The sequence below is a fragment of the Diplotaxodon limnothrissa genome, linkage group LG8, assembly GCF_057381915.1.
Source record: "Diplotaxodon limnothrissa isolate DT_005_m linkage group LG8, D_limnothrissa_male_GT1.1, whole genome shotgun sequence".
In the NCBI taxonomy this organism is placed as follows: Eukaryota; Metazoa; Chordata; class Actinopteri; order Cichliformes; family Cichlidae; genus Diplotaxodon; species Diplotaxodon limnothrissa.
Window position 1 is genome coordinate 16,827,734 of NC_140603.1, and position 17,470 is coordinate 16,845,203.

The 17,470-nt window shown below is 42.9% G+C and overlaps 1 protein-coding gene across 1 annotated transcript; it reads right to left on the reverse strand.

The window, feature by feature from the left end:
* Nucleotides 1-2,127: 2,127 nt before the first annotated feature.
* On the reverse strand, nt 2,128-3,333 carry LOC146626667 (neurexophilin-1-like). The gene is made up of 2 exons (XM_085360724.1): nt 3,274-3,333; nt 2,128-2,874 (listed from the first exon to the last, which is right to left on the reverse strand). Exons 1-2 carry the CDS (start codon nt 3,331-3,333, stop codon nt 2,128-2,130), a joined length of 807 nt encoding a protein of 268 aa, XP_085216850.1.
* Between the last annotated feature and the right edge of the window lie 14,137 nt (nt 3,334-17,470).

Consider the following 17,470-nt stretch of genomic DNA (forward strand, 5'->3'; position numbering starts at 1 on the left):
TTGAATGTGAATATTCAATGCAGTGCAACACTGAGAAACTGTGGAAAGGAAAAACAGAAATTAAAAAACAAACCCAAGAGTTAGGTGTCACCCAAATTTCATGACATTACTATTAGAAAGTGTGGCTTGTTTTAAAGAATTAGCAGGAGCACACCTTTTCTCTCTAAAAAGAACATGGCAGCACAGCCAAGTCTCATCTAACCAAACCACGAGACTTTGGCAAAAAATCTTTTGAACAGTGGTATAGATTGGCCATAATGCACAGCGCCACGTTTGGTGAAAATAACAGCATATAAGCACAAACACCTCAAAAAAACTGTCAAGTACAGTGGTTGAGGGGCGATGCTTTGGGCTTTTTTTTTTTTTTTTTTTTGCAGCCACGGAATTTAAGGACCTTGCAGTCTGAGTAAACCATCTACTTGAAACCAAACGCAATAATATTGAGCCCAGCAACAAAGCGGCAGAATGACAGAATTTTTTTTTTCTAAAGTGCTGGATTACCCTTGCAGGAACTTAAGAGAACTGTATAAGCAATCTCAAAAAGCAATCTGAAAATCTCAAAAAACTGAAGGGGGGGTACTGTCTTTGTTGCTATGACGATATTCTCTAGGCCTGACAAGAGAAACCAACAGGAAATACCTTAAACCAACAGGGGACAGTAGATTGCACAAAGAACATTTAGTCCATTTTTTAAAAAGTGTTGTTCACTGTAATTGTCAGCAAGGAGAATTATCTAGGTTAGTTTGCGATTTCAAATCACTCTTATCCATATATTATTTTCACTTTACTGAAAACTTCCTGGTGCCGCCCCTGCAGAGAAGCTGAAATCAAATGTCTGCATAGAACTTTAATATGTCTTTGGTAGTGGATGGTCCTCCCACCACTCTGTCCTTGCTAATTTAGAAAAAGCAGTATGCTGCATAGGATGCTGAGACTCCGTAATATGGCTGACTGCACTTGCAGCTGTTGACAGAAGCGTTCTCCCTGCTGTTTCCAGCCACTCCGGGAGCAGCTGGAAACAGTGGTGGATGGTGAGGGGTGTCTTTAACCTCTGTCACCTACTTAATCGAGTTAGCGGCCTGTGTCTGGGTCATTAAACATCCATCTGCCCGGCAGAAAAGGTTAGTTGCCAGTGCCTTGAGTGCAGTGATCGAGCAGATGTGTTTAATTGCACCTCCTGAACCGTTTCCTGAACCATACCCCTGCACTCTCGCGTGCACCTTAGTTTCACTCTGAGCCACTCTGGGTTTAAACTGCAGACACAGTTTAACAAGGTTATAAGACTGAGGTTTATTCAAAGACAGTCTGACATGCCTGTTTAACCTGCCAGCTGTTCAAAGATAATGCGAACCTGCACGTGTGGGCAACGACAAGCATACTTTGTTAGCAATGGAAAGCAAGATGTATTGGAATAACACAAAGCTTAAACCTGTGCGCTTCATCTTTTATAGCCTGCAGCTCTTCTGAGTGGGTGAGTTCATATCAAGAATCATATAAAAATATAAATAAATTCAAATTATTACACGAAAAGAAATTAAATTCTTTATTTAAAAAAAAATTACAGTGGCATGAAAACAATTTTGAAGGACTGATTTGCAGGACCACAAGTATTTATGGTCCTGCAGCTACAACAACATTAGAGGATGACTATATCTTGGCTTTTATTAAACCAAAAACTTACCATTGTCTGCTTTAACCAAAGAAACATGAAAAAAACAAAGAAACATGAAGGGAATAGCTGATTAATCTGCTGAGTACTACCACTGCCTTTTTGTTGGTAACTACAGTTCAGAAAAAGAGCAAATATCAAGATTTTTGTGAGTATTTTCACAATACTGTGGTTTCATAAAACCATATATTCAAAGGAATAATTAAGAAAGCAATTGCCAGGTAAATCACTCACTTTTAGTTGCACCCTAACCTTTTTTTTGTTACATGATCTAAAACACTTTAATCTTAACGCAGGCACATTTTTTGCACTAAAAACATAGAAACTAAAGTGAACTTAAAAACACTTTTCAACCGAATTTCTTGAAGAACCTCAAAATGATCCATCAAACTGGCTCATAGCTGCACTAACTGGATTTCTCTATAGAGGCTTGCTGAGACATCACTCTCCAGTGTCCTTTAACCTGCAGGCAGGTAGGCTGGACTTTGCAGGCTATAGTCTGGGCAGACTTTCTGAACCAGTCTGTAGTCTGTGCTGTAGAAAGACACGTAGATGCAGATGACCTGGAAAGGCCTGGAGCACATCCAGGTGACGTGGCTCTGGGTGTGCTCCTGATCACATGTCTTTGATGGGTCGTAGTTGCACAGCATCACCTTCTTGTTGCGTTCGGTTTTCTCGGAGTCCACTCTGCAGTTGAACGTCTTTGAATCCTTGGGGTGGATCACGCTTTGGCGCTCCAAGTCGAACTCCACCTCTTTCGTCGGTGGCATGAGGCTGACGGACACGTTGCCTACCCCCGTGGAGTTGTGGCGGAAGTAGACGCCAAGAGACCCGTTCCCATGATCCACAATCTTCCCCAATATCAGCAAATTCAGTTTGACCGTCTTTATATTTGAATAAAAGTCCCCCCAGATGAAGGTCTCGGACCATTTAGATGTTCCATGAACTTTCATGATGGGCTGAAGCTTCATCTTTAATGATGGCTTGGAGTGCGGTTGTGAGTTTCCTTCAAGTATTTCCCCAAATCCCTGCTTTGAAAGAGGGATGAAGGGATTACGGGGCAGCTTGGTGTGCTGAGTTAGACTCCTGGACTGAAGCACAGAGTTCTTCTGCTGTGAAGAAGCCTCGTGAGCCCTGCTGGGATGAGGCGGTGCTCTCTTGGTGAAGGTAAAGTTGCTGTGTGTCTGGTGTGGTCCAAGAACCAACTAGAAAAATAAGCACAGGAGAAAGTTATAGACTGACCCCATCGGGAAGTAAACCAAGTGCTAGCATGAACGATTAAAAACAAATCAACAAAAAAAATCCCAAACGCTTTGGAAATATTGTCTCAGAATTGCTTCAATTAAATAGAATCTCATTTGAAAGAACTGTTGAGTTTTTGAGAAGTATTCTTAATATTGTCAGACTCACACACCACACAAATATTGTTAAACCTCACTCAGCATGTTTTAAGAAACTTAAGTCTGCAAAGAAAGTCGTCATTAGGATAATGCATCAAATCTAAAATATGTAGAACTTGAAATATTTTCAAAACCCTCTTAAAATGCAGCATAACTCAACTTTGAATGTATAATGTGTTTAATGCTACCATTCATTTCACTCACCAGACATATGGTTCCTTTCAAAAGTATCCAAGCAAAGCACTGAAAGCCAATCTTCTCCATTGTGCATAACCTTCATGAGCCATCCACTGCTGCGTTTCATTCAGGCAAAGCGAACTTTCCGATATCCTAAACAGACACTTTCTTTAAACTCTCTCCCAACTGGAAACCTTCACTGTGCTGCTGCTTCCCCTCACAACACACAGACTGGGAGGCTTTCTCAGAGCTCAAGATTTTGACACCCAGTTTTGCTCTCTCTCTTTCTCCCTCCCCTTCAATCCTCCCTCCCTCCCCCTTTCACACACACATAAACACACACCCTTCTGTTTAAGAATATGCGCTGTCTGCAGCATCTGCCAGCCCCTGGTCCCCTCCACTTCTTTCTCTGACTGAAAATCTTCTTGCATCTTATTGCGAGGGAAAAAAATTAACTAATCAACACTTTCATAAAATGTTTTTTTGTTTTGTTTTGTTGTTGTTGTTTTTTTAAATCAACCTAATCCAAGACAATGTGATACTGGCATCTTGTGGTTGTGTGATAAAGTGCAAGGATGATGCTTTGCAGTAGAGCGACATTAATAACCACAAATTACATTTATTTCTTTGTGTAGGAACATGCACTATAACTAAATCTAAACACAGAAATCTCTCATGTAGAATAACCAAAATCAACTCATGTGTTCACAGTTCCTGTCAGTCACGTCAACAATTTCATAGCCTTTAAGTTATATTAAAGATAAAGGAAGATGCTGCAGGTGAAGAACTATGGAGTAAAAGTAAGCTGAATTTGTGTCATTTTTGTTAGGAAAGTAAACATTGTGTTAGCTGATTGTCTCTTGTATAGGTTAATTTAACTTAAATTCAAACCAGAAAATAACTAACTTTTTACAGCCTGTAATTAAAATTCTGATAAGAAAGAACAGTGCAGATGAGTTTCTGGGCAGTCCATGAGATAAATTTAATCAGAGTAGGCCTAAGTCTACTGTTCGAGAGTTCAGGTGCCACTAGAAGCATTTAAAGACTTTTCGATTTGCCTGGAACTCACCCACTTCGACATATTTCCTGATTATTTTGTTTTTTATTATAGAATCAGTGTATTTAAGCTATACTGAAAGTCATCTGCCGCTTGTCAGAAAAGCCTTGAATTCATAGCCCCAAGCTTTTACAGTTTTTTCTGATTGCTTAAGCACATTTTTTGTAACTATTGGCTAATTTTGCAAAACTCTTCACACAAATAAGAAAACCTGTCACCCAATAATCAAAACATTGTAGTTCTCTTGCAAAAGCAAACACAGCTAGATTAACTCTTCACACCTTTGTAAAAATGGTGTTTCCGTATCAAACAGTACACACAAGCCATCATCTACTAAGCACACAATGCGCCAACTGCACACCGATGGTATGAATACAAAACACATCTGACTTTTGCTTTCTCTGTGCACAAGGTAGGCTATGTCAGTTTGAGCTCATACTTCTGTCATAGATCCATAAGCATAGAGGGATCCAAACTTCAAGTACTGGTGTTTATTCAAACACATCAAAACAAACACAAGTGTTTATTTCCAAGTATAGGATTATTTGCAATCGCCATAATGACTATATGGGTTACTTGGTCTGCAGTGAACATGCTTCCTCTGCCCCCAGCATCTGGTCATCTAGCAATTCTGTAAAGTAACAATTTCAGTATTTTTACATCAATGGTATTGGTGTGTTTCTCATTGGCATATGGCAGTGCTACAAATCTTTGTGCGAAGTGACTGTACTAACCGATTCTCATTTCAAGATGTCCCTATGATACTTGCTACAGTGTAGCGGCTCGAGTTAGGCTGGACCCGTTGGCCAGCTTCCCTCAGGGTCATTCCATGGTTGATTACATGGTCCACTATTGTAGCTCTGATGTCATCAGCAATTCTATTTCTTACTCTTCCTACCCTTCCTCTCCCCCCTCCTCATCTTCCTCTCCCTCCTCCTCGTCTTCCTCTTGCTCCTCCTTGTCCTTGTCGTCCTCTTCATCCTACTTCTTCACCTCCACGTCCTCTTCCTCGGCCTCCTCTACTTCTCACTCTTTCTGCTCCCTCCATTGTACTCCGCACACACAGCTTACCTGTATTATAGTGCTTAGGCTGATTGCAAAGTGAACTAATTATCTAAAAAAGTTTTCACATGTGAAAGTGTGCCAGACAGTTGGCAAATTAGTGTTAATGATAGCCATACATGTGTATACTTTTGCTAGGAGTGTGTTGGAAATTTGGTAATTGAGTGTTGTGCAGTGAATTGTGCCTACAGTTTTGCAAAGTGTGTGTTACAAAATTGCAAACTGAGTGCAAAGCAGTTTTTGTGCTTTTAGTTTTGCAAACTCAGTGAGTGGTTTTGCTATAAGTCTGACTAGTTTTAGAGATTGTGCTACAGGAATCACAGTTAGGGTTTAAGCATTCAGAAAAAACTGTAACAGCAGGCAAACAGCCATCTGCTCCATTTCTAACATACCTGTCTTCATTAGTGGGCACTTCCTGCTGTGGCCTCCAGATGCCACCATTAGGCAACATTCAGTTGTCACTAGTTGTTTTGTTTTTTTCCATCCATCCATCCATCTTCATCCGCTTTGTCCGGGGCCGGGTCGCGGGGGCAGCAGCCTAAGCAAAGAGGCCCAGACCTCCCTCTCCCCAGCCACCTCCTCCAGCTTATCCGGGGGAATACCAAGGCGTTCCCAGGCCAGCCGAGAGATATAATCTCTCCAGCGTGTCCTGGGTCTGCCCCGGGGCCTCCTCCCGGTGGGACATGCCTGGAACACCTCACCCAGGAGGCGCCCAGGGGGCATCCTTGTCAGATGCCCAAACCACCTCAGCTGGCTCCTTTCGATGTGGAGCAGCAGCGGCTCTACTCTGAGCCCCTCCCGGATGGCCGAACTTCTCACCCTATCTCTAAGGGAGAGGCCAGCCACCCTTCGGAGGAAGCTCATTTCTGCCGCTTGTATCCGCGATCTCGTTCTTTCGGTCACTACCCACAGCTCGTGGCCATAGGTGAGGGTAGGGACGTAGATCGACCGGTAAATTGAGAGCTTCGCTTTTACACTCAGCTCCCTCTTCACCACGACGGACCGGTGCAGCGTCTGCATTACTGCAGCTGCAGCCCCAATCCGTATGTCGATCTCCGGCTCCCTTCTCCCATCACTCGCGAACAAGACCCCGAGATACTTGAACTCCTCCACTTGGGGCAGGAACTCATCCCCGACCCGGAGTGGGCACTCCACCCTTTTCCGGCTGAGAACCATGGCCTCAGATTTGGAGGTGCTGATCCTCATTCCCGCTGCTTCACACTCGGCTGCGAACCGTTCCAGTGCGAGCTGGAGGCCCTCACCCGATGAAGCCAACAGAACCACATCATCTGCAAAAATCAGAGATGAGATTCTGAGGCCACCAAAGCGAAAGCCCTCCGCCACTTGGCTGCGCCTAGAAATCCTGTCCATAAAAATTATGAACAGAACCGGAGACAAAGGGCAGCCCTGGCGGAGCCCATCACCCACCGGGAACGAGTCCGACTTATTGCCGGCAATGCGAACCAAGCTCTTGCAACGGTTGTATAGGGATCGAATGGCCCGTAGCAATGGGCCAGACACCCCATACTCCTGCAACACCTCCCACAGGACACCCCGAGGGACACGGTCGAATGCCTTCTCCAAGTCCACAAAACACATGTAGACTGGTTGGGCAAACTCCCATGCACCCTCAAGTATCCTGGAGAGGATAAAGAGCTGGTCCAGTGTTCCGCGACCAGGACAAAAACCGCATTGTTCCTCCTGTATCCGAGGTTCGACTAGCGGACGAACTCTCCTTTCCAGCACCCTGGCATAGACTTTCCCAGGGAGGCTGAGGAGTGTGATCCCCCTGTAGTTGGAACACACCCCCCTTCTTAAAGATGGGGACCACCACCCCGGTCTGCCAGTCCACAGGTACTGCCCCTGATCTCCACGCAACATTGCAGAGGCGTGTCAACCAGGACAGCCCTACAACGTCCAGAGCCTTCAGGAACTCGGGGGGGGGGGGGGACCTCATCAACACCAGGGGCTCTGCCACCAAGGAGTTGTTTAACTGCCTCAGTGACCTCGCCCCCGGAAATTGGCGGGTCATTCCCCTCATCCCCAGACTCTGCTTCCTCCTCGGAAGACGTGTCAGTGTTTTTTTTTTTTTCTACATTTATATTTGAAACCATCAGGAAAAGTAACAAGTAAAAAAAAAAAAAACTTACTTAAACATAATAAGCATTTAAAAAAAAATTCAGTGGTCATAAATGCATAAATGCATGGATTTTAGTCAAACAAGGGCCAAAAACTGCAGTTCCTGGGCTGTTCCCTTGCAGTGGCGCCAAATGCACATCAGTTCTTACTGAAACCCACGTCACAATGCCCAACTTTACACCATAAAAAAGAACATTTACATTTACAAGAACTTTTTTTTCCTCAATTATTTATACTTCTAAGGCTTGACAGTTAGGGACCGACTGCTTTGATTGACATTGAAGAATTGAATTGAAGACTGGCAACTCTGACAGTTCACGTTGACTTGAATTCATTGGGCCATGGCCGCTCCTCTTTAATTATGATGTTTGTGCCTTCTGAAGAATTTTGATGGACATCTAATTTTGACTGCAGCACACACTGAGTGTTCTGCTGGATGTATCTGTGGGCTTCATATGTACAGTTTATGAATGAGATTTGCTAAGATCCCTTATGTTAGCACTCCACCCTCTTGTCCGAATTTAGTTACTTCTGGCTCCAAAAATCCAACATGGTGACAAAGAACCCTAACCACAGTCAAACTGGCTGAAATTCGGGCAGGTGTGCAGCAGTGTGTGCACCTCTGACATAGTTTGCAGTAAATAGGAGCGACTGGAGAGTGTAAAAGAAAAGTAGAGAGATCACTGAAACAAGTGGACATAATTTAATTAAGCAAAGAGTTTGAGCAATAAACTATTAGCAACTAGACTCTGATGAAGCAGAGCGGAGTAAGACAGGTCTGCTGGAGTCTAACACTCACTGTGGTGGAGTGAAAGAAGGTGGAAACGTGTATGGGAGATGAGGATGATGTAAGAATGAGAGGTGGGCTGCACCAGCGAAAGTTTTTAATTGACAGAAAGACAGCACACTGCTGAGATTTAAATCAACAGAGGCTGACTGGAGAAGAAGGGATGTAAACTAAAGTAAGATTCAATTTATATAACACCTTTCAAGATGAATTTCATGACGGATTAGTAAAAACATAAAGATGAAAACAAGTTAACAGTGACAAAATGCTTAAAACAAAAGGACATTATAATGGTAAGGATCTACGATATGAAGGCACCTGTTTCCAATCAGTAGCTACATCAGATGTTAGAAGCTTAGATAAGTCATAATAAAAACTGACATCAAGAGGCAGAGTGTGATGTTGGGATGTCCCTGATACTTACAAAAAGATTTCTTTCTTAAATCCCATTATTTCTATTAAAAAAAAAAAAAAATCACATTTGGATTATGCCCTTGTAGGGCCCCACTGAAGTAGGAGTTTGGGAGTGCTTACAAGATTTTTGCCCAAATGTTGAGGCCAGTAATAAATGGGTGACATCAAAGATCAGCTGACCAGGCAGTTGCTGCTGTCTCCATGTTGAAGGGCTGGTGGGGATTCATCTAAAGGTCACAGTGACAATAATGCTATACAAAGCTAATAAAAACCGTTTCTTACTGCAGCTGTACTGACAACATATAGTGAATGATATATGGGAGTTTTAAAGATGTTACCTCGGACCGCTTACCTCTTCAGATAAGGTCAAACATTCGTAAAAACCTTTTGTCTTTAAAACTATGCTTAAAAGTCTAGTGCCTTTGTTTGTACTGGTAGCATTCAGGTAAAGATACTGGTACATGTGGATTCTAAATATCACATGTTTGCATTCAAATACTATGTCAGATTTGACAGCTCCGACCCCCCTTTAAATTTCACCTCTGTCTTTCTTTTACGTTGACCCCAATATAAGTTATATCTTTAAAGAAAAGATTGTCAAGAGAAAGCGAATGAGCTGCAGTTAGTTAGAAATATACTGCAGTGTAATATTATATAATGAGCTTAAGTTATTCATGTCCAGTTTGTTACACATCAATAGTATTTATCCACTCCCAATCCTCCGTGTGTGTGTAATCAAGGTAAATTACTTTCATGTTACTCTTATCTGATTTTTACTGCACTAAAACACTAAGATCAACAAATAAGAAAATGAATATATATAAAAATACAATGTTACTCCCTTAAAAGTAAATACTGCCCACAGAGTGAGTTGCTTTGGAGGTTTCTCTTTCAAGTGATTTTGTATCTATTAGATACATGAATACACTAACCCTCATTGCACATTGCTACATGGGTTCTTACAAAATGAAAATGAAAATATGAAAGTGGGAATGGGGCCAAAACAAGTTGGGTAAGTATGCATGTTTGTTTTACATTTCTGCCAGTCACCTGCTGAGCAGCCTTTGTAATGTTTGCGTGGGTATGTGGGTAAAAATCTTTACATTGTTGTGTTGCAGTGAGCCAACAGACAGGTGTGATGTATGTCAGCACAATCATCAGAATTCAACACAGATTCCATCTGTTGCTTTTGAAATTTGCATTTCGACTGTGAGAAAAATCTGTGTTTCCAAACCTAGTTGCCTTAGCGTGGATGCCAGGTAATTGAAATAAACTGAATGTCAAACTGCTCATCAGAACGGTACCAGTGCTGCTTTCGAGTCCAGTGTCTTCCAGTTAATGAAAACGTCTTAGGGAACATTTGTCCCAACAGCATTACTGTTAACATAAGGACATGTTCGACATCAGGAGAAACAGACTGCTCCCTCTACCAGATATTTTTTTCTAAAAGACAAGCTATGAAAAGGACTCTGAGTTCTCTGCTCAGTGTCAGGAAATGAAGGAGGTGGTGGAGAGTCATTGAGTCTTTATAGCTATGTAGAGGGCCAGAAGAAGGCTGCAGAAGATATTCAGGCACAACGTGAAGCTGACAAAAGGTGATATTACAGCAGAGCCCTGCCTCTACAAGGCAGACACAGCACTGCCCTCAGTAAACTATAATTAATATTCATCTTATAATGCAGGGTTTCCCCTTTCTGTACTTCAAGGAGATAAAAGGAGAGCTTCAGAGTTACACCCTGCTACTACCAGGTTGGACCCCCTTTTGCCTTCAGAACTACCTTAATTCTTCAAGATGCTGGAAACATTACCCAGAGATTATGTGACAGCATCGCACAGTTGCTGCAGATTTGTTGGCATACCTCAAAATATGAAGTAAGAGAAAGATAGCTGAAGCCATACCAGCCATACCAGCTTGGATGTCGACCAGATTAACAAGGTCTGCGTCAAGTGTTGAGGATTGGGACACACGGATGAGAAGTGGGCTCCTGGAACAATTCAATTCAGTTTTATTTATATAGCAACAAATCACAACAACAGTCGCCTCAAGGCGCTCTATATTGTAAGGTAAAGACCCTACAATAATACAAAGAAAACAGAAAACCCCAACAATCATAAGGACTCCCTATGAGTGGGAAGGAAAAACTCGCTTTTAGCAGAACCAGGCTCAGGGAGGGACGGCTATCTGCTGCAACCGGTTGGGGTGAGAGAAGGAAAACAGGAGTAAAGACATGCTGTAGAAGACAGACAGAAATGAAAAATAACAAATAATTAAATACAGAGAGGTGTATAAACACATTAGTGAGTGAAAAAGATGACTGAAGAAAAAACACTCACGAGAATCCCCCAGCAACCTACATCTATTGCAGTGTAGCTAAAGGAGCTCTTGCTCTTGACGAAGGCGGTCACACTTTTCACCTCTCCTCCTCCTCCTCTCCCTTAGCTTCCCTGCTTAGCCTCTTGTGTCCTTGTCTAGTCTCGTATTTTTTGTATTACTTTTCCCTGGAACACTCTCTCACAGTCTGTTCTCTAAAACCTAAAGGAGGAATTATGGATTTGATCAACTGGTCCCTGAATGCAATTGACACCCGACGAGAAGTTTGGGCTCGGGTGAGCCTGAGTGCTGAATATATCTACCTATTCGGAACCTTGATAACAGGGTTCTTGCTGATCGGAGCTGGCTTGGCCCTGACTTATCGAAGAATTAAGAAAGCAGAACCGGCTGTTCAAACCCCCACAAGGCTGCCCGCTGGGATTGAAACGATGGGACGAGGCGTGAGTTTCTCCAAATGGGCTCAGTGAGTGCAGCATGGATAAGATCTTGGAGAAGCTTACGGCTGCCGTGAATACTCAGAATAAGATCTCTGAGTGCAAACTGGATTACATCTTGGAGGGGCTCGCTCGGAATAACACCTCTGAGCGCAAATTAGATCACATCATGGAGAAGCTCACGGCTCTCCAACAGGAGATTGAGAGACCAGTGTTGGACTGTTAGAACAGCTTTGAAATTCATATGAGTTGTTCGCACTAAAGTAAAAACCACCATCACTTCATGCGGATACCCCTTCGGCGCCAGCTGCGGTCTCAAGGCTGGAGCTGAACAAAAACACCCTCGACTGTGTTTAGACTGTTCTTCCCATTCTATGCAAGGCCACCTGGGTTGGCTGGAAGACTGTTTACTTAGCCTGGCAGGGCGAAGGACATTGTCTCAGCTGAACTCTGGACACGCACACACAGACATATATACACATGCAGATGTACACTCATCCCCCTCCCCCTCCAAACGCCTTCGGCGCTTATTCCCCTCCGATGCTGACGGTGGATCAAGGAGACCAGCGCTTATGCTGCAGGCCCGGATGCCCTGTCTATACTGGCTGTCTCTCACCCTTTACCCATCCCTGTTGCTTGTCATGTGTTTCTTTGGTGTATTAAGTTTTTTTTCATGTGTCATGTGCAGAGGTGTTTTTTTTTTCTGTTCTCAAACTGAACCCCCTGTTGGAGCTCAGTCTGGGGGGAGTTATTTTTTTCTCCTTATCTTTCCTCATGTGGTGCATTTTCCATTGTTATACCTCTCTGACCTGTCTTCCCCATGTGATGTTTTTGTGTAATGTATGTATGGTCGGAGGGTAAGATGGCGTGCAATAGGTCGACAGCCTTAACATGAAATTTCCCCTTGTGGGACTAATAAAGGTATCTTATCTTATCTTATCTTTAGCAAAAAGGAAAGTTTTAAGCCTAATTTTAAAAGTAGAGAGGGTGTCTTCTAAGCTGGTTCCATAGAAGAGGGCCCTGAAAATTGAAGGCTCTGCGTCTCATTCTACTTTTAAATAATAATAATAATAAACTTTATTTATAAAGCACACTTAAAAACCAAGGGTATGCCAAGGTGCTTAACAAGTAACATAGAGAATAGGAGGAGGATAATAGAAATAGGACCAAAGCAAGTACTAAGTATGCAAGCAGGTAGCTGTCACTGATACATAGGAAAGCAACAGGTACAGAGCAAACAAGAATTTAAATGAGCATAAAAGTGCATAATATAAAATCATAAAAGAAATATTAACTAGAGGGAAAGGCAAGATTGAATAAGTGGGTTTTTAGTCGTGATTTGAACAGTGCAATGGAATCAGATGCGCGGAGGTCGAGAGGAAGGGTATTCCACCGGGGCAGCCAGAGCAAACGCACGGTCACCCCGGGACTTCAGCCGAGATCTGGGTTGGGTCAGAAGTAGCTGAGTGGCAGATCTGAGTGTTCTAGCAGGAGTATGTGATTTGAGAAGTTCACTAAGATAACTTGGCACTAATTTATTAATAGTTTTGAATGTAAGGAGTAATATTTTAAATTGAATACGGTACTTTATGGGCAGCCAATGCAAGCTAGCTAGTACAGGAGTAATAGGGCAAAATTTCCTGGTACCAGTCAAGAGGTGGGCTGCTGCATTTTGGACTGTTTGCAGTCTAAGAAGAAGAGAAGAGGGAAGACCGTAGTACAAGGAATTACAGTAATCCAACCCGGAGGTCACAAAAGCATGAATAAGCTTCTCCAGGTCCTCATGCGGAACATAATGCCTAGCCTTAGAGATAAGGCGCAGTTGGTAGAAGCTAGATCTCACTACAGCAGACACTTGCTTATCGAGTTTGAGCGAGCTATCCAGCAGTACACCCAAGTTACTGACGTAGTCACAAGAAAAGCTAGCAAAGGAGCCCAGGGCAGCACAGAGTTGGGCACGAGGGATTTTACTGTTGAACACCACAATCTCAGTCTTCTTATCATTTAATACAAGAGAATTACTCAGGAACCATTCTTTGACCTCCCGCATGCATTCTTGAAAGTAGTGCAGGGACACAGCAAGGTCGTCAGTAAGTTCAAAATAGATCTGTATGTCATCGGCGTAACAGTGGAAGGCGATATTGTATTTTTCAAAGATTGCGCCTAGAGGGAGCAAATACAATGAGAAGAGAATAGGGCCCAACACTGATCCTTGAGGCACACCACAACAGACCGGAGCGGAGGAAGAGGAGAAGGTGCCCAAGTTAACTGATAAAGAACTATCAGCGAGATATGATTTAAACTAGTCGAGGGCAGTGCCTCTAATACCCACAGTGTGCTCAAGTCTTAGTAATAAAATGTTATGGTCCACCATATTAAAGGCCGAAGAGAGGTCCAGTAAAACTAGGACCATAGAGCGTCCAGTATCAGTGATTACAAGAATATCATTAAGAACTCTAACCAACGCTGTTTCAGTGCTATGGCAGATTGAAATTTCTCAGCAATGTTGTTTGTGTCCAAGTACGCCTGGAGCTGGGAGAGAACTAGTCTCTCCAGGATCTTGGACAAGAATGAGAGCTTAGAGATCAGTCTGTAGTTTGAAAGGTCATAACAGTCAGAGTTTCTTTTTTTAAGAATCGGGTGGACAACAGCATGCTTAAAAGCCAAAGGAACAGAGCCTGAGAGCAAGGAAAAGTTCATAAGAAATAGGATACTAGGTCTGATTACATCAAAACAGTCCTTAGCTAAACGAGATGGAAGAATGTCAAGCACAGTATTGGTGTTATTCATTTGAACAACTAGCCGCATAAGAGTCAAAAGTGACACAGGCTCAAACTGGTGGAAAGTTGAAATGCACTCAGGAATGGGGAGAGGATATAAAACAGGGGGAAGGGAGGACTTAAGAGATGTGATCTTATCTAAAAAGTGAATTTGAAATTGCTCACAAAGAGCCTGAGAATAAATTAAAGGCAAGTCCGGGGAAGGGTTAACCACAGAGTTAAAAATTTTAAATAAGGTACGGGGGTTATGGTCATTGGCCAGGATGATTTTGGACAAGAAGGACACTTTGGCCGTTTTAGCAGCACTTTGGAATTTTAAGCGGCTAGTGAGAAACCTGAAGTTTATCTTTTTTCACCTTCTCTCAGCGCGCCGACACACGCGATGTAAAGCGCACGTAGTGTCATTAAGCCAACAGGTTCTAGGGCGCTTCATCTTAATGGGGGCAACAGTATCAAGGATTGAAGAAAATAGCGATAACAAGGTATTACCACAGTCATCAACCGAGCGAAAAGAACAACAGTTGAGAGTGACAGATGCAGAATCCAAGAAAGACATAGAGAGGTTTGGCGAAGGGGAGCCGCAGGATGTAGTTCATTAGTGCATAAGCCAGTATCAAATATAACTGGGAAATGATCCGAGATCCCAGCGTCACTGTCCACTTCCTGCTGTGACAAAACAAATTTCCCACGTGTGGGACTAATAAAGGTTATCTTATCTTATCTTATCTTATATCCTTGATACAAATGTCCAGACCATATGAGAAAACCAAGTCCAAAGTATGTCCTTTAACATGCGTTGGGTCATTAACCCACTGAGCCAGGTTAAAAGAGTCCGTAAAGCAAGGAAGTGTTTAGCAAATGGGTCATCCTTACAGCAAGTGTGTATGTTAAAATCACCGACAATGAGAACACAACCATACTTAAAAAGAACGGAGCCTAGGAGATCAGCAAAGTCTGTGATAAAATATTTGCTATATTTAGGTGGTCGATAAACCACCACGCAGAGTGTGGTCGTGGATGCCGTCATCTCCAATAACTGGACTTCAAAGCTAGAGTAGGTAGGTGAGGGTAGCTGCCGAACTGCATAAGAATTTTTAAAGACTGAGGCTACGCCGCCACCCCTACCAGTAAGCCTTGGTGAGCTAAAAGTGACACAGTCCGATGGAAAAGTTCGGTAAAAGGGATAAACTCACCAGGACGAATCCAGGTTTCAGTCAGGAATAAAACATCAATCCCATTAGTGGAGAGGAAGTCATTTAAGAGAAAGGTCTTATTGACCAGCGACCTGACATTAAGCAATGCCATCCGTATCCTAGGGGCTAAGTCGCCACGGGTGGTGCGTCGTAGGACACTTAGGTTGCTTCGGCAAACGCCGCATCGGAGCGATGTTATCCAAACCCGAGCAGGAAAACGTGCCACAGGAATGGCAGGGTAGACTTCATGGTCAGCCGAGCAGATCCAACGGCGGGTGAGCAACTTAGCATCAGAGCGCTCCTGGGAAGGAGGAAAAGAAAAGAAAATATCCAGCCTGTGGCTCTGGCATTAAAGTAGACCCTGAGGCGAACGCGACTACCGCATTTCCTATAGCGTTTCTTGTGTAGATTCGGAATAGGTAGGTGGAGGAAGCCGGTCGGAGGGTCCGGTCGGAGGGTCCGGTCGGGGCGCGGTGGCGTCACCCAGGTTCCAGCAAGGATCAGGCCGAGAGGAATGAGAGAGTCTTAGATTTAAAAGTGTTTGCCTGCCGTATGTAATCAGTGCACAACCATTAGATGATCATACAACTAAAAGGATAAAAAAATACAATGCTATGGTCCATAAAGAGCATAGAGAGGGTAAAAAGCAGCGAAGCAGATGTAGCCGAGGACGGCAAGCCACGTACACCGGCGCCATCTTGGATACATAGGAACAACTAGTAAGCCTGCAGTGCGAGAGTGAATTGCTCTAATGGGGTGATATGGTACTATAAGGTCTTTAAGATAAGATGGGGCCTGATTATGTAAGACCCAGAATGAATTCAATTCTGGGTTTAACAGGGAGCCAGTGAAGGGAAGCCAAAACAGGAGAAATATGCTCTCTCTTTCTAGTCCCTGTCAGTACTCTTGCTGCAGCATTTTGGATTAACTGAAGTACTGATGAACTAGTTTTTCAGTGTCATCGAGACAGAATATTTCCAATTTTGGAGAGACTGTGCAAATGGAAGACAACTCCTTTGACAACTAACATCTACACTAATATCAAATGAAGTAGTAGCTCAGTGTTAAAGAAGCAACTGCTATCATAACTGGAGACTCATGAAGTACAACGCAAATACTAAGGCAAGGTCAGGTCAGCAGAGAGTTAATCATCCTCACACTCCAAGATTGAGCATCTAGAACAACTGGTGTGTTGCAGGCGTTGAATGCCAGAGCAGCTGATCTGAAAGAGAAAATTGCGGCTAGGCTGGAAACCTGCACCCTTTGTGGCCGATAATTAAGAGTACCAGAAGTACCCAAAAGTCTACTAGAAGATTTGTATGCAACATTGCAGACAATTCCTACTGGGAACATCAGTGAAACCAACCAGTTTATCTACAACACAACAATAGTGGCTGGCTAAAGATTTCAGCTAACCAGCTGGACATAGTAGTGGTGGAGAATTAAAGGAAGAACTGATAGATCAAGTGATAGCAATATCTGAAAGAAGGAACACAAGACATTTGAGAAATACATTTGCAAGGATTACCAGTGTTCAAATGTTCCTCAACTTGTTTAATTACAGCAATTAACTGGCAGCTATTATGTTTAAACCTGTTTATCCACTACTATTCTGTCAACATAGAGTGGTATGTTGTTTTTTCCATTACACAGAGTCAAATGTGGCACAATGCCAGAGTTTGCTTCTTGGAAATGAGGTGCTTAAACACATATTCATTTAATTGAGAGATGATGTGTCAAGATTATTTCCTACAGAAATCTGGTTCCTGCTGTTGGCAGAAGACTTGAACTTGAACCTATAAGCCTTACTTTGCACTCAGCTGACACTTTTAGATACAGCGATCTTGTACTCGCTTATTTCCTGCTCTTTGGTCAAGCATGTTTTTATCTACATCTAAAAGATACACAACTATATTTATAATACCAACCCATCTATTTAATTATCTAATTATTATATCTATATATAGAATAATTCTAATGAATTCTAATAATTCTAATTGGGCCTGTACAGCACAATGCCACTGAT